Source organism: Cervus elaphus, chromosome 5, assembly GCF_910594005.1.
Source record: "Cervus elaphus chromosome 5, mCerEla1.1, whole genome shotgun sequence".
Lineage (NCBI taxonomy): Eukaryota > Metazoa > Chordata > Mammalia > Artiodactyla > Cervidae > Cervus > Cervus elaphus.
In genome coordinates this window covers 73786396-73808290 of record NC_057819.1, presented here as the reverse complement: position 1 = coordinate 73808290, position 21895 = coordinate 73786396, and the positions used below count along the sequence as shown (strand labels likewise).

General features: G+C 37.1%; 1 protein-coding gene and 2 pseudogenes across 1 annotated transcript; 2 read left to right on the top strand and 1 right to left on the bottom strand.

Moving 5' to 3' along the window:
* Positions 1-1158: 1158 nt before the first annotated feature.
* Positions 1159-2095, top strand: LOC122693502 (annotated as a pseudogene).
* A 9828-nt stretch (positions 2096-11923) lies between these two features.
* Positions 11924-12856, top strand: LOC122693353 (olfactory receptor 5I1-like). The gene has a single exon (XM_043900860.1). It carries the CDS (start codon positions 11924-11926, stop codon positions 12854-12856), a length of 933 nt encoding a protein of 310 aa, XP_043756795.1.
* A 6953-nt stretch (positions 12857-19809) lies between these two features.
* On the bottom strand, positions 19810-20782 carry LOC122693503 (annotated as a pseudogene).
* Positions 20783-21895: the final 1113 nt, after the last annotated feature.

The following is a 21895-nucleotide window of genomic DNA, read 5'->3' as shown; positions in this document are numbered from 1 at the left end:
TATGACATGGTGTATCACACAGTTGGTTTGGGTAAAGTATTACAAGAGGATATAAAATTCAATTGCACCCCCCAAGACAAGTGACTCCTAAATCAAGGATGACTGGCCTCAGAGATATTCAAGAGAAACATGGATCAATTAAAAGAATGAAATTATCAAAATTTTTAGAGACTGGGATGGGGACACAGTTCATGCATGGTTGTCTCTGGGACTCTGGGACTGTGAACATATGAGTATTTGTATCATTTGTCTTACATAACTGATCTTGTGTTGAATATATCATGTTAAGTAGAATAGACTAGGGCAGAAGGATCCACACAGTAAACCACACTGCCTTTCTGTCACCTGTGCTATCAGCATCTCTACAAGTGGGTCCCAGACGTTCTTCATCATCCCCCCTATGTAACAGCAGCTCTCAGAGGTGAGAATATCAGTCCTGGAATATGACTGCCTCTCCACTCTAACATTTAATACATAGGCACCCTTCCACCCTCTTATCCAAAAGTTATCACCTTTCTGCTCCAGTGGGTCTTCACGAACTATCTATCTCTCATATACTAAAGTTGAACAGACCTGAGAGTTTAATGGGGAAATTAGTTCTTGTTATGTTCAGAAACTTGCCACAGCTCTTCCTGCTCCACACTCATGGCAGATGAGGAAATTGCAACGCAATATATTCATTAGCTACATCACTCATTAACTATATTTTTCTATTACAGGATATGACAACATCCATACATCATTGAAACAAAGTAAAGCAGAGATCTTGTCAGAAGACTTGGGTTACCTGGACCAACTAATTGTGAGAATCTTGCCTTCAATCTGAGGACATAAAGTTCTTAACATTAGATTGAAGTAGCAAAAATGGTCATAAATGCTATACAAATTGATGTGGAAATAGCCTGATTTAGCTTAGATGAATTTGTGCTGCAAACACTACAAATGTATTGTTATTATTATCATTTTATCAGTTATATCAAATTGGAAATATTTCCCAAAGGGTCAATTTAACTTCAAGGCATCTTAGCATTATTTATCTCTTCTTCGAATTACTGAAATATATAAACAAATAGCAATTTAGCAATTAAGACAGTAAGATGATATTAACCCTCCACTTCCATTTCCTTTTTCATAACCAGGAATTTTCATGTGTGAGGGATGACTGCTGAGAACTGCACTGTGTTTACTGACTTCATATTCTTAGGACTTTCCAGTAGACAAGATGTGCACCAGGGGCTCTTCCTGCTCTTCCTGCTGGCTTATGGTGTGACTGCGGTTGCCAATGTTGGGATGATCCTGCTGATCAAGGTGGACCCCAGACTGCACACATCCATGTATTATTTCCTGAGCAATCTGTCCTTCTGTGACATCTGCTATTCTTCTACTATCTCTCCCAAGATTCTGGCTGATTTCTTATCTGAGCAAAAAAAGGATTCCATATGATATATGTGCCATGCAGATGTACTTTTTTGGAGCCTTTGCAGATGTGGAATGTCTCATGTTGGCTGTCATGGCTTGTGACTGTTATATAGCCATTTGCAATCCACTTCTTTATACAATTGCCATGTCCAGGGGAATCTGTACCCAGCTTGTGATTATTGCCTACATCATAGGCTTGGTTGATTTGGCAGTCCACACCTGTTGTACATTTCGGTCATCATTCTGCAATTCCAATATCATCAATCACTTTTTCTGTGACATCCCACCATTACTAGCCCTCTCCTCCTCAGATACATCCATCAATGAGATTGTGATGTTCACTTTTATTGGCTGTATTGTGGGGACCAGCATTATCACTTTCCTCCTCTCCTACAGTTACATAGCAACCATCTTTAGGATGAACTCAACAGAGGTGAGACACAAAGCCTTCTCTACATGTGCCTCCCACTTAACCGTTGTGGCTATATTTCATGGCATACTCCTGTTCATGTATTTCAGACCCAGCTCCAGTTACTCCATGGACACAGACAAAATGGCCTCTGTCTTTTACACAGTTGTCATCCCCATGTTGAACCCACTGATCTACAGCTTAAGGAATAAGGACGTAAAAGGTGCCCTAAAAAAAGCAATAAGCACTAAATTATGTTCTGGGTGATACAGTAATTTCATCTGAAAGTATTTAAAGATTCTAAGAGAAGAAGCACAGGAACTTTGACATAGATTCTTATAGTCTTTCTAGTACAGCTTCTGAATATTTTCCACTACTTACATTGTCACCTAAATCAGTTTAGGGAACAGTCATTACACTAAACTCTCCAAACTAAGGAAGAGTAGTAATAGGATCACTTTTCTGTTTTGCAGAGAGGATTTTTTTACACCTCCTTTTTCTTTTCTTGGAGAAGTCTCAGTGAGATGTCATGCACAGAGTAACCCCTCACCCATGTTAATTTGACTTACCTTCCTAAAGGCTCCTATTTATTTATTTACTTTTAAAAATAGGCTTAATAATCTTGCTGAGCTGAATAGGAGTGTTAGTGGGTCAAATTAGGTTTATTTTTATCCTTTTCATGTATTTGTATCACCCTAACAAAGCTCCATCATAACACTTAAAAGCAAATGATTTGTAAGTAAGATGGAATGAGAAATCTCTCTTCCTTGACTAAATATTCCATAAAAATTTGGCCCTTCCTGTCTAATTCACTGCTGTCTACTCATTTACAATGCTTAGCCTCAGGATGCAATTCACAAATATTCATTGAATAGATGAATGAATTAGCATGAAAAACTAATAGAAAATTGAACCTTTGTAAATTTATTAAAAAAATAATCCTTTCCTTAATTTCATTCTAGTGTGTTCACTTTAGGTGAAATCCATCTGCATTTGTTTTCTTTTGCCTTAAGCAAAAATGAGAATTTGGGATAGGAATTATTTGATGTAGAAATCTACTCAGTTTCTCTTCATTCTGTTTCAGTTATTATCATCAAACATACCCTGATTTTCTAGAAGTCACTGGAGAGGACTTTGTTAATGAAAACTATTGCCTGCCACATCAGTAAACAAAGGAGGTTGCAATCATGAAGCTGCCATAACACAGCTGCCTGGTCAGTGAGCCCTGAGGACACTCAGGATGAGAAAGCACAGAATAGGCTTTCTCAAGATAGGCTGGCCCCAGATAGCTAAGATCAGTTCAGTTCAGTTCAGTCGCTCAGTCGTGGCCAACTCTTTTCGATCGAATGCAGCATGCCAGGCCTCCCTGTCCATCACCAACTCCTGTAGCTTACTGAAACTCATATCCATTTGAGTCGGTGATGCCATCTAACCATCTCATCTTCTGTTGTCCCATTCTCCTCCCGCCTTCAATCTTTCCCAGCATTAGGGTCTTTTCCAATGAGTGAGTCCTTCGCATCAGGTGGCCAAAGTATGGGAGTTTCAGCTTCAACATCAGTCCTTCCAATGAATATTCAGGACTGATTTCCTTTAGAATGGACTGGTTGGATCTCCTTGCAGTCCAAGGGACTCTCAAGATATCTAAGGTGCATGTCAAATGAATAATGTCAGTGAGTCCAAACTGTTGCACCTTCCCATAAACAGAAAAAGTGCTAAATTCTTTAGTTTATCTGGTTTTCTTTTATTAACACTAATATTTTGGTGTTCTGATTGTCTGATCTTTTGTTGCAAAATCTTCTATCTCTCCTGGCTCCCCCTTGCCTCTTCAGAACTTGCCTCTGCAGAACAGTTTCTTAGCAGTATCTGAGATGCTGTGTCCCAGACTTGAAGCCCTCAGAATGTCTGCCAAATACAATTTAACTCTCAACTTTTAGTTTGTGCCTTTTTTCAGTGGACAACTTTATCTCCCCAGTGGGTTCATAGCATTACACTAGTTAAATAAAATAAAAATAATAAATAATAAATATATAAAAATATATATGAATATACATTTATATATATAAATATATAAAAATAAAAAAATAATAAAAGAAAGAAACTGAATGTTCTGTTGATGTAATTTAAATTGTAAACGAAGAGTTGTTAAAATGTATGTCCCTTGTGGTGTGGGGGAGATGCAGGCAGGGGAGAACAAAGTCGTAGGTATATTAACATCCATGTGTCATGATTTATACAGTCTCTCTATATCACCATGAAATAAATAAATTGGAATAATATTCTGAATAAAATTGTAATGTTCTGTTTTCCTGGTATCCAATTAGCAATTAATCCAGCTGTAAAAATAAACCATATTTTTTTTTTTTGTAATTAGCCTCCAACTAATAAAGATAAATGAAAAAAAAAAAAACCAATTTTAGGTTCTTGGAAATCTTTTTATTTTTTATTGAAATATAGCTACAATGCTTTATTAGTTTCAGGTGTACAGAAAAGTGATTCATATCACTTTTCTTGTATATGTTTGCTGTTATTTAATCATTAAATCATGTGTGACTCCTTCGTGACCTTATGGACTATAGCCATGTGTCTCTGTCCATGGGATTTTCCAGGCAAGGATACTGGAATGGGCTGCCATTTCCTTCTTCTGGAGATCTTTCTGACCCAGGGATTAAACCAGTGTTTCCTGCTAAGCCATGTATATATATATATATATATGTATACTGGTGTGACTAAAGAGGTAAAGAATCTCTACCTGCCAGTGCAGGAAAAAACAATTAATTAAGCACACACTTGCATTCCTAACACCATTGTCTGCTGTTTAAGACAAAGCGTTTGGTTCTCATCACCCTCAGGCTATTGTTTCCTTCTTTCCCACTGGAAGCCTGCACTTGCCAAGCCTATGTCACCACTGATCTGTGTGGACAGAACCCTCTCTGTAGTGTAGTTCCCACTGCCATGGGTGAGCTGAGGTTTGGTTTTATAGACAGGGCACTGTCCACTGTACAAGGCTCCCCTCTACCCCATCTGGAGTAATGGGGGCACACTGACTGCTCCTCCAACTCGTCTGAAAAGCAAACACAAAAAGGTTCTTCTGCATTTCTTTAAGTGGCTTTACATAAATAATCTGGCCACTCTCTTACCTGCAAATTGTAGGAATTCATGTGAATTTCTCATTCCCTTATAATTTTATTGTGCTTCATTTTACTGTATGTGTGTGCCCACTCAGTTGTGTCTGATTCTTTGTGATCCTATGGACTGCAGCCCACCAGGCTCCTCTGTCCATTGGATTCCCCAAGCAAGAATACTGGAGTGGGTTGCCGTTTCCTCCTCCAGAAGATCTTCCCAACCCAAGGATTGAACCCCTGTCTCCTGTGGCTCCTGTCTTGGCAAGCGGATTCTTTACCATTAAACCATCAAGGAGCCACCACCCCCCAGCCCCCCAATACACACACAGGCATCATTGCTCTAAATAACATTTAAATCCTTCGATATCAATCCATGAACTTTTCAATCTCCACTCAATTTCTTATTTATTTATTTTTTTCCTGTATTGTCTCTCATTCACTATTTTCTGCTTACCAAATTCTTCATATGGATTCAATTAATCCTTTCTTTCTCTGTTTTGTACCCAGAGTACCAGCTAGCATGCCTACATAGAGTAAGTGTTTTTATTGAGTTAAAATTCTCAGTACTTCCTGGCCTTGGACTGCCAAAATTCCACTTGAACGTGATCCACAGATAACACATATTGGAGTCAATGTCATTCATCATTGACTTTCTACCTACATACGGTGAAATGAAATGTCTGCTGTCATATTGATAAACAAGAAATGTCACAGCCATCTGTGATTTCTGGCCTCCAAATGTGACTGAGGGCTCCCAAACCAAGAGCCAGCTGATGCTGCCACCCCCACAGGTGTTCACTAAGGAGCTCAGGGAATGCAAGCAGCAGCCATCTGCCACATCGGCCACTTCTTAAGGTGAACGGGGAATTAAGGATGCAAATAATCAGGAGAGAGAATTTGGCCCCAGATAGCAAGCTCTGGGAGTTGGTGATGGGCAAGGAAGCCTGACATGCTGCAGTCCATGGGGCCTGGACAGGACTGAGCTACTGAACTGAACTGAGCTGAAGTGTATATGGAAGGAATGAATTCAGTGAGCCCAGAGGCTTGCGTCTTTCTGTATGAAGAAGAATGATAAATTCCTTAACTTGATATCTGATTTTCTCTACCTCACAATAATCCCTGATGTTCAGATTCCCTGTCCCCTTTGTTGCAAACTTATATAAAGCCTGACTCCCCCTCCTGCCACCTTGAAGTGGTTTTCTCATGACTACTGAGATGCTGCCTCCTGGTCTTAGAGTCTCTAACATTCCCATCAATTTTATGTATATTAATCTACCATTTTGAAAGTCATAATATATTTTTGCTTGAGATGTTCTTAAGAAATAGAAAAACACATTACATCATTTCCTTTGTGTTTACCTGACTCCTCGGTACAACTCTAATTGCTCAGGTAAGTGTTCCCATTGGGATTTGGATATCAGAGTGTGTGATCCTGATATCTGAGATTAGAAAGCTAATCTCAAAAACTCTACCTTCAGGTTATGACTATGTTATTTTCTAGTTGACAATGTTTACTTAAAAATCTTCTAATTCTCAATGCCTGTATAGGTACATTTGGCTTCATTTCAGTTTGTCCCACTGTTCTGTCACATAGAACTTCTATTAACTGATAAATTGCTTTGAACAGGTTAAATCAAATAGTAAGTATCTTCCTCCAGTTTTATGTATAATAATCTACCATTTTGAAAGTCATAATATATTTTTGTGTGAGATATTCTTAAGATATAGAAAAACACACTACATCATTTCCTTTGTGTTTACTCAACTCCTCAGTAGAAATCTAATTGCTCAGGTAAGTTTTCTCATTGGGATTTGTATATCAGAGTGTGTGATCCTGAGATTTGAGATCACAAAGCTAATGTCAAAAGCTTCAAAGAAACATATAAAAGGTCTTGCATCACCCTAAGGAACTTCAGCCTTCCCAAGGAAGGCACAGATTTCTTCTATGAATACAGAAGACCTGCCCAAATGTGTTGTAAAAATTAGACAATGGATCAATTTTCTTTTTAAATATTTAAGTGCTAAAATTGATTTTTCCAGTGAAAAATGAACTAATACTGACAACAGTGTAGAAAGAAGGTGAATGAAATAGATAATAATCTGCTAGGCTATTAGAACTTTATGGGAGTTTAAGTGCTTATCTTACTTTTTTTTTATTTTTTTTTTGCTAACAGCTCAGTTATGTCTGACTCTTTGAGGTCCCATGAACTATAATCTGCCAGACTCCTTGGTCCATGGGTTTGGCCAGGCAAGAATACTGCTATTTCCTTCTCCAGGGAATCTTCCCAACCTAGAGATCGAACCTAGGTCTCCTGTATTGCAGGCAGACTTTTCTTCTCTGAGCCACTAGGGAAGCTCACTTATTTTACACATAGAAACTGATGTTTTGAGGATAAACATAATTAGGGTAATATAGGTTTTAAATTCTGAAAATATATCTAACAGAAACAACAGCAGAAACAAAAACCTACTGTTTGACACATGATAGTGTTAAAGAATCTGCCTGACAATGCAGATTTGATTGCATTTGATCTCTGGGTCAGGAAGATCCCCTGGAGAAGGAAATGGCAACCCAATGCAGCATTCTTGCCTGGGAAACTGCAAAGACAGAGAAGCCTGGTGGACTACAATCCCCGGGGTCACAAAAGAGTAGGACAAAACTTGGCAACTAAACAACAACAGCAATCCTTAAAACAAAGCTCACCATTACTGGACTATGATTAGGAATCAGAATTAAATATTGTGCAATTATATATTATTTATTTTTTAAGAATGGATGAATTAAATTAAATCAATTAAATCTGAACTGATTTTTATATTATAGTGTTTGTCCTATCTTATAGTAATGCATTGATATCAATAACTATCAATACACAGTGAAAAGACTCAGGCAGATAAGAGGGCTGACTTTAAGGGAGAAGAAAAAATAATGTTTAAAATATAATGACCTGATCCATGCCAGCCCCTTGCTCTTGGACCAGAGTCCCAAGCTCTGGTTATGCTATAATCTTATTTTTGTATTTCCTAACAATTTTGAGGATTTGATCCACAGTCCTTCCTACTGCTTAGAGTTCTAAGCATTTCTCTGGCTTCATACTGGGCTCTTCTTATAGTTTCTGAAAGATCTCAAAGGGTGTCCTGGGCCACCTGCATCAAAATCATTTAGATTACTTGTAAAAAAAAAAAAAAAAAAAAAAGATTTTCAGGCTCTTACCTAGATATCCTGATGTCTAGAGAAATTATTAAAATTAAAAGATGCTTGCTCCTTGCAAGGAAAGCTATGACAAACCTAGACAGCATATTAAAAAGTAAAATGATTACTTTGCTGACAAAAATCCATAGTCAAAGTTATAGCTTTTCCAGTACTCATGTAAAGATGTGAGAGTTGGACCATAAAGCATGCTGAGTGCTAAAGAATTGATGCTTTCAAATTGCGGTGCTAAAGAAAACTCTTGAGGGCCCCTTGGACAGCAAAGAGACCAAACCAGTCAATCCTAAAGGAAATCAACCCTGAATATTCATTGAAGGACTGATGCTGAAGCTGAAGCTCCAGTACTCTGGCCACCTGATGAGAAGAGCTGACTCACTGGAAAAGACTAAGACACTGGAAAAGACTGAAGGCAAAAGGAGAAGAGGGCGGCAGAGGATTAGACGGTTAGATAGTATCACCGACTCAATGGACATGAATCAGAGCAAGCTCAGGGAGATAGTGAGGGACAGGGAAGCCTGGCTGCCACAGTCCATGGGCTTGCAGAGACATGACTGAGTGACTGAAAAACAGCAAGAAAGAAATATTATAGAAATGGGAAAGGATGCTGGAACTGAATTTCTGAAGATCTCTACCAGTAATTCTCACGTGTTCTAAAGTTTGAAGACCACAGCTATATATTATTTCCATCAAAATATTCATATGTTTGATGACTTCAAGACTTACTTTGCTGTAGTATCTCGCCATGTCCTCTCACCTGAATTAAGTTCTATACCTCCTTCTAGGTGGTACTTCCTCTGCGGTATTTGTCAATTTGACATCAGTTGAAACATGTATCATTCAGTTAAAACTAAAGAATTGTACATGAGTTATCCTCTTTCATTAACAGATCAAATTAATCACCATCTCTAAAAAAAATAAATAAAAGGTAATGATATTACTCAACCATTAAAAGTAATGAAATAATGACATTTGCAGAAGCATGGACCTAGACAGTGTCATGCTGAGTGAAGTAACTCAGACAGAGAAGGAGAAATATCATATGGCATCCTTTTTATGCAGAACTGAAAAATAATTAATACAAATGAACTTATAAAAAACAGAAAGAGATGCACAGACTTAAAGAATGAACTTATGGTTACCAGTGGAAAAGAGTAGGGGGAAGGAGAATGGGATTTGGTGATGAACATGTACACACTGCTGTATTTAAAATGGATTATCAGCAAGGACCTACTGTATAGCACTGGGAACTCTGTGTAATGTTATGCGGTTGCCTGGATGAGAGGAGAGTTTGAGGGGGAATGGATACTTGCATGTGTATGGCTGAGTCCTTCTCTGTTCACCTAAAACTACCACTACATTGTTGGTCAATCAGATATACCTCAATAAAAAACAAAAAGTTTAAAGAAATTAAAATAAAAGGAAAAAAGAAAAAGTGACTAAGGACTTCCCTGGCAGGTGAGCACATTGAGTTTTGGGGAAATAACTATATTATTTACAGTAACCTTCCAAGCTCCACCTTTTCTAACATTTCAATTTCTGGAAAGGTAGTGTTTATTGAAGAATGTCCAGTGTACAGAATGTCCAAACTCAGGACCTGTTCTTTGATTGCAAAGCTATGCCATCCTGGACTGTTCATTGGGCTGAAATCATCAGTTCCTTCTCAATAAAACTGAGAGATGATCAGCCCTGTTTAAAGAACTGTGAGACTTAAATTAGATGAGAAAGTTTACTTTGAAAATTATAAGATGTAGATGTATTAATGTCAGATACACACATTTACCCAGAATTTACCTAATCCACCTAGAAACAGAACAGATGCAGAAAAATAGGTGCTGAGCAATGCAGAATCTACAATTATTATTGTGTCTGTAGTTCATTTTCTGTACCCAAAAAGATAGCTTCACAGATAGTTGTATTGTGCTTATTAACTCTGAATGTATACACGGTTTTAATATGACATTTAGTTTTGTTAAGAACTTGGAACAAATTAAGGATAGGATGGGAGGTTATGATTTTGGTAATGTGCTTAGATTATGTTCTGAGACAGAACATATGAGATGAAAATGAAACTGTATTCAAATCTGAAGTTATTTAAATACTGAGTTTGTAGGAACCATGAATAATGTGAATTGTTAAAGAAAAAATATATTTGTGTATATAACATATATGCACACATATTTAACTTATCTTTAACTTTTGTAGGCAGGAGACAGTGAGGTACAGGGAAGCCTGGCATGCTACAGTCCATGGAGTCCTAAAGAATCAGACACTACTTAGTGACTAAACAACAATAATAGTGCATATAGCATGCATAGGCATCAAAGATTTTACTTACTTTATTCAATATGTAACATCTTATAAAATGCACACAACATAATTTAAAGAACCACAATATTATAAATCAGGAATTCACAAATAAACTGACAAATAGATGTAAAGCTGGATTTTTGCCATCAGCAGAGAGAGAAATCAATTATCTCTATCCTAGGCAAAATGTGCCTGTCTATAGACAAGTGTCACTTGAATTGCTATGGGTTACCTACAATTTACAGAACTGTGGACTAAAGCAATGGAAAGGAAATGCAGAGATAATATAGAGAGGTGGGTAGGTGAGCATTTGTAACATCTTTTATAATTTTAATCAAAGGGGCCATCCAATATTCCTGAATATTATTATTGTATTGCCTAGATGAATTTAATAAATATGCAAGCATTTGGATTTCTCTAGTTGTATTTCATAGCTTGGATTTCAGATAACATAAAGTAGATATATGGAATTCCTCCGAATTACTATATTGCCCACTTTAGAACTGTGAATGAACAAGATGGTGAAGATATTGAGCCTAAAAGGAAGTTTAACACAATTTGATGAGGAAGGCACTGTCCTTTTCATTTTATAGGTGATGAAGCTGAAATATTGTGATTACTTGGCCTGCAGAAGACTTTATACCTGCTAAGTGACAGAGTTAGGATTTAGTTATTTACAGAACTAATTCTGAATCTTACCTATTTCTATTTTGTCAGTGGATTTCAAGAAACTTTAACTAGTTTCTTTAGTCCTCAGAGGTAAATTCTCAGCTCAAGGTTAGAAATAAAGAACTTCTACTCCTCTACATGTATAAGGCTTCAGCTGAAACAGAAATGCTATCTATTTGCTGTGTAAATAAAAACACCACAAAGAGAAAGAGAGACTAGTTACTCAGTTTGCTATGTAGCAATGAAACTAAGCTCAATCACTTGACCTTGGTGACAGATGAGAGAGTTGACTAAGCTCAATCACTTGACCTTGGTGACAGATGAGAGAGTTGATGACATTAAAGAATTCAGAGTTCACCCACTGGTTTGATGGTGTCTCATTTAATACACTTTTATGAAATAAAAGTGTAAATGATCAATTCAATTAAATAAACTATCTCAGGGAATTCCCTGGTCATCCAGTGGTTAGGACTCTGTGCTTTCAGTATAAAGTAGATGGGTTTCATTGCTCATAGGGAACTAAGGTCCTGCAAGCTACATATCTCTGCCAAACATTAAAAACTAGAGTAATTAACTAATTTAAAAAAAAAGGTATTTCAGTTGAAAAACTATGCTTATATTAAACTTACTTTACTTATGTCTAAGTGTTATGAGGGTGCCCAAGTGTATTTAGAATTACTATTCTAACTACTTTAATTATTTTCATTTGTAGCTACTCTTCAGGTTATTATCAACATCCCCGTCTGTACCCTCCTGAAATTCCAACCTCCAGGAACCCTGTCAAGAATGGTGTTGGAGAACAGCACTGTGAAGACACACTTCTTTCTCTTGGGATTCAGTGACCACCCAGAACTGCAGAGTGTTCTTTTTGCTGTGTTTTTGTCCATCTACTCTGTTACTCTGATGGGCAACCTTGGGATGATTTTATTAATCACAGCCAGTCCCCCTTCGCACACCCCTATGTACTTTTTTCTGCGCATCTTGTCTTTCATAGACACCTGCTACTCTTCAGTCATTGCCCCCAAGTTACTTGTGGACTTAATTTCTGATAAGAAGACCATTTCTTACAATGGCTGTGCTGCACAGTTATATTTCTTCTGCTGGTTGGTGGACACAGAATCTTTTATCTTGACTGTTATGGCTTATGACCGGTACATAGCCATCTGTAACCCCCTGCTTTACACCATTATTGTGTCCAAGAGGATTTGCTGCCAGCTTGCAGTTGGAGCATTTTTAGGGGGCACCATGAGCTCAGTGATTCACACCACTAATATCTTTCACCTGTCTTTCTGCTCCAGTGAAATTAACCATTTCTTTTGTGACATCTCCCCTCTCTTCTCTCTGTCCTGCACTGACACCTACATCCATGACGTTGTACTGGTGGTCTTCGCTAGTTTAGTGGAAGCCCTCTGCCTTCTAACAGTTCTCCTCTCTTATATCCTCATCATAGCAGCCATTCTTAAAACAGGGTCTGCTGACGGAAGAAAAAAAGGATTCTCCACTTGTGCTTCCCATCTGACCGTGGTCTCTATTTACCATGGTACCCTGATCTTCATTTATTTGCATCCCAGTGCTGGCCATTCACTGGATATTGATAAAATGACCTCTGTGTTCTATACATTGATTATACCTATGCTGAACCCCCTGATTTACAGTCTAAGGAACAAAGATGTGAAAAATGCTTTTAGAAAAATGATTAGCAGGAAATTTCTTTCTTAAGAAAATATGAAACTGAGGCTGACAACTTTTCTACCTTGTTTATTGACCTTTAATTTTAACTAATGGACAAGTCAGTTTAATATGGGTGTTCCCTAATTCTACAGGCAATAAAGCCTCAACCACAAAATTGGGCCAGAGGCTAATGTTAGAGCCAGGTCCTGTTACATATGTCTAATTCTTTGTCATTTCAAGGTTGACTTTTTTTTTTTTTTCACACTCATTCATTGTTGGTATAAATTTTAATTAGTATCCTTTATGGAAGATAATTTGCTAATATTTGAATGAAATATAATATTCATCTGGGATTTGAAAATTAAATATGCAAGTATCATTTAAACCAGTAATTCTACATCTAGCAATTGAACCTGAAAATGTTTACCACTTTCAAAGTATTCATTGCATCAGAGCTTATAATCAGTCCAGTTCAGTTGTGTATAATCATTTGTTCAGCTGTGTACTACTCTTTGGAACCCCATGCACTGAAGCACGTCAGGCTTCCCTGTCCATCACCAACTCCTGGAGCTTACTCAGACTTGTGTCCATTGAGCCAGTGATGCCATCCAACCATCTCATCCTCTGACATCCCCTTCTTCTTCCACCTACAATCTTTCCCAGCATGAGGGGCAAGCTATTGAAAATAATCTAAATATCTACCAATAGGAAATAGGCTAAATGAAATAAATTTGAACTTTTATATTTTTTCCTCAGGAGTAGGTTTACCCTTCATATAATATTCTATATTTCATATTCTTACACTTTGTCTCTCATTTTGTTATTACAATTATACTCAGTATTGGATAAGCTTTTGATTATATATTGCAGCACTCTTTTGTGAAAATTTATAAATGAAATTCACTGAGCTTCTTTGTTAATTAATTTGATTTCCATGGCAGTATGTGTAGATGGTAGAGACTTCTCTGAGGCTCAATGATAAAGAACCCACTTGCCAAGTGCAAGAGACACAGGTTTGATCTCTGGGTCAGAAAGAGATCTTCGAGGAGGAAATGGCCACCTATTCTTGTATTCTTACCTATGAAATTGCATGGACAGAGGAGCATGGCTACAGCCTATGAGGTCAAAGAGTCACAGAAGACTTAGTGACTAAACAACAGCAACCATATGCAGATTGAAGCTTAACTGTCAAAATCGTACTCATGGTAAAAAGGCTTTCTCAAAAAAAAAAAAAAAAAAAAAAAAAGAAAGAAAGAAAGAAAAGAAAGAAAAAGCCTCCCTCAAATATTAAGTCCTACATGATTTTTTTTTTCCCTGCCATCCCCTTCAATTATGATGGTAACTCATATTCTAAACCTCACTAAATTTTATAATAATGTCATTTGTGTCTGTAGTTATACCCCTGTATTGAATTTCACTTCAGTTCAGTCGCTCAGTCCTGTCCAACTCTTTGTGACCCCATGAACTGCAACAGCCAGTCCTCCCTGTCCATCACCAACTTGCGGAGTTTACTCAACCTCATGCCCATTCAGTCGGTTATGCCATCCAACCATCTCATCCTCTGTCTCCTCCTGCCATCAATCTTTCTCAGCCTCAGGGTCTTCTCCAATGAGTCACTTCTTCACATCAGGTGTCCAAAGTATTGGAGTTTCAGCTTTAGCATCAGTCCTTTCAAAGAATATTAAGGAGTGATTTCCTTTAGTATTGACTGGTTGGGTCTCCTTGTAGTCCAAGGGACTCTCAAGAGTATTCTCCAACACCACAGCTCAAAAGCATCAACTCTTCAGTGCTCAGCTTTCTTTACAGTCCAACTTTCACACCCATACCTGACTACTTTAAAAATCATAGCTTTGACTAGATGGATCTTTGTTGGCAAAGTAATGTCTCTGCTCTTTAATATGCCATCTAGTTTGGTCATAGCTTTTCTTCCAAGTAGCAAGCATCTTTCAGTTTCATGGCTGCAGTCATCATCTGCAGTGATTTTGGAGCCCACAAAAATAAAGTCAGCCACTGTTTCCACTGTTCCCCCATCTATTTCCCATGAAGTGATGAGACCTGATGTCATGATCTTAGTTTTCTGAATGTTGAGTTTTACGCCAACTTTTTCACTCTCCTCTTTCACTTTCATCAAGAGGCTCTGTAGTTCTTCTTAATTTTCTGCCATAAGGATGGTATCATCTGAGTATCTGAGGTTATTAATATCTCTCCTGGCAATCTTGATTCTGGCTTGTGCTTCATCCAGCTCAACATTTCTCATGATGTACTCTGCATATAAGTTAAATAAGCAGGGTGTCAATGTACAGCTTTGATGTACTCCTTTCCTTATTGGAACCAGTCTGTTGTTCCATGTCTGGTTCTAACTGTTGTTTCTTGACCTGTATACAGATTTCTCAGGAGGCAGGTAAGGTGGTCTGCTATTGAATTTATTCATTATTTTTATTATTATTATTTGGACTCTTGCCTCTTTATCATATTATCTTCTCTAGTGCATATAATGAGCAAAATTTTATGAAATAAAATTAATTTTACTAGTAAGATTTTCCCAGCTGTCCAGTGGTTAAGACTCTGCATTTTCACTGCAGGAGGTTCAGGTTCAATCCCTGGTTGGGAATTAAGATCCCAAAAGCCATGAGACACAGTAACAAAAAAAAATTATTTTTAATACTGACCATTTTTAATTCAGATTATATGCACATAATAGGCAGCAACTCTTTCTTTCTCTTGCACTTTTTGGCTCATTCTTCAGAAGGGCACCATACTACCCACACGCCTATTTAAAGATATTGTCAAATATGGTGAATTAAAAAAAAAAAAAAGAATAATGCAGGCTGCAAATATCAACTTCATCAAAGTCTGGCTTGTGAAATATTTTCTCAAAAATATATACAGTCTGAAATCCCTTGACTGATAAGCAGTTAACATTTCTAAGGAAGGATATCTTCTGAGGGCCAGAGATGAGAACTAAAGCAGATGGATGGTGAGATGATAGTCTGAGTGACTGCTGAGGCATGGCCAATAAAGAGATTGTGGATGGAGAGTCTAAAGTCAATGATAAACCCTAAGACAGTTGAGCAGTGTGAGAGAGGATGAATTAGAGAGGAACATCTTCTGACAATAAAAATGTGTACTGGATTATAAATCCAATTCCACTCATGACAGTGGAGAAACTAACTTTACAAGAAGAGTTTTGTCTGCAGAAATCAGCAGTGAGGTAGGACTTGTGACATCTGAAAATTAGACCATTAAGGTATTTTTCAGACATTTGGCCAAGATTAAAAATGGTGTGGCCAGTATGGGTCACTGTGAAGAAATCTCTGCTCAGCTCTAGCAGGAAGGAAGGCAGGGTCAGGAGAAGCTGGTCCTTAGGGTTCTGGGCAGAGAACTCCAGACATGAGCTGTGGCTGAGATGTGCAACTAGAATCTCTAAGACTGGCATGCGTGCATGCTATATCACTTAAGTCATGTCTGGCTCTTTGCGACCCCCATGGACTGTAGCTGCCAGGGTCCTCTGTCCATGAGATTCTCCAGGCAAGAGTACTGGTGAGGGTTGACATTCACTTCTCCAGTGTATCATCCGAGCCCAGTGAGCTGGCTCTAACATGAAAGATGAATCCTGCAGACTCCATCTTGTGACCTTATGTGATAAACTACATCATCTTTTCTTTCAGTACCAGAATTTAGTCCCTGATGAGGAGTTAGTTGGCTAACGTCACAGAGCTAGCAAGTAAAAGGTAGTATACAGATTTGGACTCAGGTCTACTCACTTAAAATCTTGTTATTACCTTAAACTCTATTCCATCTTCATCATTTTCTTGAAATGAACATAAATCAAAAACAAACAAACAAAAACAACCCAGGTTTCCTGATCATCTATAAACACTATTAAATCAAAACTTTGAAAAGATAAAGATACAAAAGGGATTTTTATTTTTAAATTACATATATATTTGAAAAATGGTCAGTGAAGCTAATTTTACATGATATGAATGGACTTCGTTTTTATAATGACCAGACATGTCCAACTGGTTGCAACTCCATAGGCTCTTCTGTCCATGGAATTTTCCAGGCAAGACTACTAGGGTGGGGTACCATTCCACATTCCAGGGAACCTTCCCAACCCAGGGATTGAACTCACACTTCTTTCGTCTCCTGCACTGGCAGGCTGATTCTTTACCACTGGCACTGAAACAGGAAACCAGGTTCTGTTCGTGGAGCCGAGGAAGGGACTCCACAAACTGGCAAACACTCACACAGGCAAAGTTTATTTCAAAAGATAGAGATCCAAAGCCCTTAGCATAGACACCGACAGGGGGGTGAAGAGCCCCAAAAAGGTGGGGATTACAACAGTTTTATATATTTACTAGTATTGATCTATATATTTTTGGTTGACTTGTAACTTTAATATGTATCATTTTTGACCAGTTAAACTTCACAACATCCAGTTTGTCATTATTAAGGCTTTCCCAGATCCCCAAGTTTCTCAGTTTTCCCAAACATTGTGACACTGTTCCTTGACACTTTCTTAAGACCCCAGGCCATTATTTAGGGGCTAGACATATATGTTTAGGAGCTAATTGTTTACCTGGAGCTTTTCTCCTTGATAGACTAGTTAGCAGTTCATGATTGTATTGTCTTGGATCTGAATGTTTTATGACTTACCAGACCAGGGAGGCATTCCTCTGAATGCCTGGAAACTGGAAAAAGGACTGAGATGCTTACTTGAGAAGAAAAAAAAAATTGAAATTAAAAAAAAAAAAAAAAAAAGGAATTGAGGTTTCAAAGTCTTACACCATCTAGAAATTTCTGCCTCAGCACCACCTGAGAAGCCTAATTTTTGCAGATATAAGTATTTTCACATGTTCTTAATAAATTTCATTGGGTTGTGAAGAGGTTTAGACAGTGATTGAGAGTTCCTGATATGTGCTATATTCTATGAACTATAAATAATTTGAAATCATGAGAGAATATATTGAAGAAGCAATAAAATATTTTTGTCTAACATTCCAATTCATATTAGAATTCTAATTCAAATAATCTGCTGAAAATCCCAAGTTTTTAAATATGTTTTTTCCTTCAAATGATGTCTTGATTATAAAATCATCAGGACCACAGGGATATTGGACATACGTGAGCAGGATCTGTGACTTGAATACGAATCTGCATAAGCAATTGCTCTCTCCTCCTAGAATTATAAAAAGTGGCTTCATGTTCCTTTCATGGCCACAACCTAAGATAAAATGAATGCTTCTGAGAACTTTAAATTGTGTTATGTTTTCACAACTGGGTTAATTGCTAATTGAATACAGGCAGAATAGAATACACAATTAATTAAGCTTTTGGAAAATATTTCAGGGATTAACTAGCATAAAATAATTTAGCACTACACAATTGTGATAACCACTTAAAATTTTGTTTAGAATATTATTCCAATTTATTTCATACTTTCATAGATAACATAATCACTATATATAGCATGCTAATATAACTAATACTTTGTTCCTCCCCTGCAAAGGTAACTATATTTGTGTTAATATGATTTAACATGTATGATTTATGATTTAAACTATATTATGGGGCCTTTCAGTTTATTTATTTATTTTCATTTTTAACTAGTGTAATGCTATGAACCCAGTGGGGAGATGGAGTCCTCTTTGGTAACCTTTGGAGGATCAGGTGATGTTTGCTGACATAACTAAGGCAGAATGAAGAGGAATTAAAGCAGAATGAAGAGTTTTACAACAAATAATTCCTGTCTCTGACTCTCATTTCTGTATAGGGCAAAAGAAAACATATTCAAATAGATTTCACCTAAAGTGAACATGGTAGGGTAAAATCAAAGAAAAGAGCAATTTGTTTGATCAAATTGCAAAGGTTCAATTTTATATTGATTGTCCTGGCTACACTCACTCATTTGTTGTTCAAGAAGTATTTTTGAATTGAATTTTCAGGTCAAACACTGTAAGTAGCATAGTAGAAAAAATGGTGAACAGGATAGTAAGTGCCATGCTTTTACGGAATATTTAGACCTGGAGGGAGGTTTCTCATATATTCTTATTTATTTATTTACTGCTTACTTCTATGTGTTATGATGGAATATTTACAGGGTGATGCAAGTACATAAAAAGGGTACAAACAAAACTAATCTGACACAGTAAAAGTCTCTCCTGACTGAGCAAGTCTATTAAGCTTATTGTTTTTTGTTTGTTTGTTTGTTTGTTTTAATGAAGCCTTTAGGGAGGTAAGTTTAACTGATGTGGATAGAGCAGTTGCTCTTCTCATGATACCTCAGTAGGACCTCCCAGGAACAAAGAAAAGAGATGTAAAAAGAAAAAAAAAAAAAAAAAAAAGATCTTTTGTGCAAAACAGCAGAGACCCTATTGCTACTCTTCCTTAGTTTGGAGAGAAGATTAAGATCATTAAGGCCTGCTCCCTATACTCAATTTAGGCACAATTGAAAATAATGGGAAACATTCAGAAGGTTGTACTGGTGAGTTATAGGAACTTATGTCAAAGTACTAGAGCTTCAACTCTCAGAATCTTTAAAGATTAAAGAACAAAGGTTAAGAAATAGGGTAGAAAACTTGTCAGCATCAGTTTCATCCTTTCTTAAGAAAGAAATTCTTTGGCCCATTTTTTGATTGGGTCATTTATTTTTCTGGAATTGAGCTGCAGGAGCTGCTTGTATATTTTTGAGATTAATCCTTTGTCTGTTGCTTCCTTTGCTATTATTTTCTCCCATTCTGAAGGCTGTCTTTTCACCTTGCTTATAGTTTCCTTTGTTGTGCAAAAGCTTTTAAGTTTAATTATGTCCTGTTTGTTTATCTTTGCTTTTATTTCCAGTATTTTGGGAGATGGGTCATGGAGGATCCTGCTTTGATTTATGTCAGAGAGTGTTTTGCCTGTGTTCTTCTCTAGGAGTTTTATAGTTCAAAAACCACTAAAATATTGTAAAGTAATTAGCCTCCAACTAATAAAAATAAATGGAAAAAAATAAAAGAAAGAAATTTTCTGCTAATCATTTTCCTGAAGGCATTTTTTACATCTTTGTTCCTAAGGTTGTAAATTAAGGGATTTAACATAGGTACAATCAATGTATAGAACACAGAGGTCGCTTTATCAATAGCCATTGAATAGCCAGTGCCAGTGCACAAATAAGTGAAGATCAGGGTACCATGGTAGATAGAGACAATGGTCAGATGGGATGCACAAGTGAATTCTTTTCTTCTTCCCTCTGCAGGACCTGTTTTAAGAATGGCTACTAAAAAAAAAAAAAAAAAAAAAAAAAAAAAAGAATGGCTACTATGATGAGGACATAAGTGAGAAGAACTGTCAGAAGGCAGAGAGCTTCCACTAAACTAGCGAAGACCACCAGTACAACGTCATGGATGTAAGTGTCAGTGCAGGACAGAGAGAAGAGAGGGGAGTATCACAAAAGAAATGGTTAATTTCATTGGAGCAGAAAGACAGGTGAAATATATTTGTGGTGTGGACGATTGAACTCATGGTGCCTCCCAGAAATGCTCCAATTGCAAGCTGGCAGCAAATCCTCTTGGACATAATAGCAGTGTAAAGCAGGGGGTTGCAGATGGCTATGTACCAGTCATAAGCCATAACAGTCAAGAGAAAAACTTCTGTGTCCACCAAACAGCAGAAAAGATATAACTGTGCAGCACAGCCATTGTAAGAAAAGGTCTTCTTATCAGAAACTAAGTCCACAAGTAATTTGGGGGCAATGACTGAAGAGCAGCAGACATCTACGAAAGAAAAGATGTGGAGTAAAAAGTACATAGGGGTGTGCAAAGGGGGACTGGCTGTGATTAATAAAATCACCCCAAGGTTCCCCATGAGGGTAACAGAGTAGATGGACAGAAAAACAGCACAAAGAACACTCTGCAGTTCTGGGTGGTCACTGAATCCCAAGAGAAAGAAATGTGTCTTCACAGCACTGTTGTCCACCTCCATTCTCTGCAGTGTTTCTGGAGGTCGGAATTTTGACAGGGTACTGATGGGGATGTTGATAATAACCTGAAGAATCACAAAGAAATAAATATGAAAATTGCTAAAGTAATTAGAACATTAGTTCTAAATCCACTTGGGCATCCTGGTAACCCCTAGGCATATGAACAGTAAGCACAGAAAATGTACATATTTCCAGTTGAACTGATAAGTTACCACTTCTATTCCTTAAAGCTATCATTTTCCACATTAAATGACATAGCATCAAACCAGTGGGTGAGCTCTAACCTCTGAACCTCTTTCATTTACTCGCTCATCTTTCACCAATGTGAATGATCATGGTTAACCACATTGCATATAGCAAACTCTGAGTAACTCACATCTGTTCCACTTTGCAGTGTTATTTCACTTGCACAACAAATTAAAGTATTTCTGTTTCAGTTGAAACCTTGACTAGGTAGAGGAGTCAAAGTGCTTAATCTCTCATACATTGAGATGTGACTTTGCTTCTGAGGAACAAAGGGACTTCTAAGAGTTGTTTGTAAAACAGAAAGAGAAAATATTCAGAATTAGTTATATAAGTAACTGAATCCTAACTCTACCACTCAGCAGTTGCAATTCTTTAGGCCAGCCAGGTAATCACTAAGTTTAAGTTTCATCATCATTAGTGAGATATTAGTGTGCCTGTCTCATCAAATTTTATGTTACATGAGTTTTCTTCTACAGTTAAATATCTTTAGCATCTCATTGATTCACTGTTCTAAAGTTGGCAACATATTAATAGTAATTAGTACATTCATTTTTTTATTTTTTTAAATTATAAGCCAAGCTATGGAATCCAGTTAGATAAACCTTCATACTTGGACAATTATTGAATTCATCCATGCAATATAATGATAGTATTCAGGAATGTTTCCATGAGTAATGAAAAATTGTAACAGATGTTTAAAAAGGGTCACCTTCCCATTTCTCTTAATGATGCATTCTCTTGTTGTTGCACTAGTCTATAGCTCTGTAAACTGTAAATAACCCAGAGAAATGCACATGATATTTGTCTATAGACAGGTACATATTTATTTTTTTTTCCAGCATACAGAAACTGATTTGCTCTGCAATGGAAAAGGCAGTGTT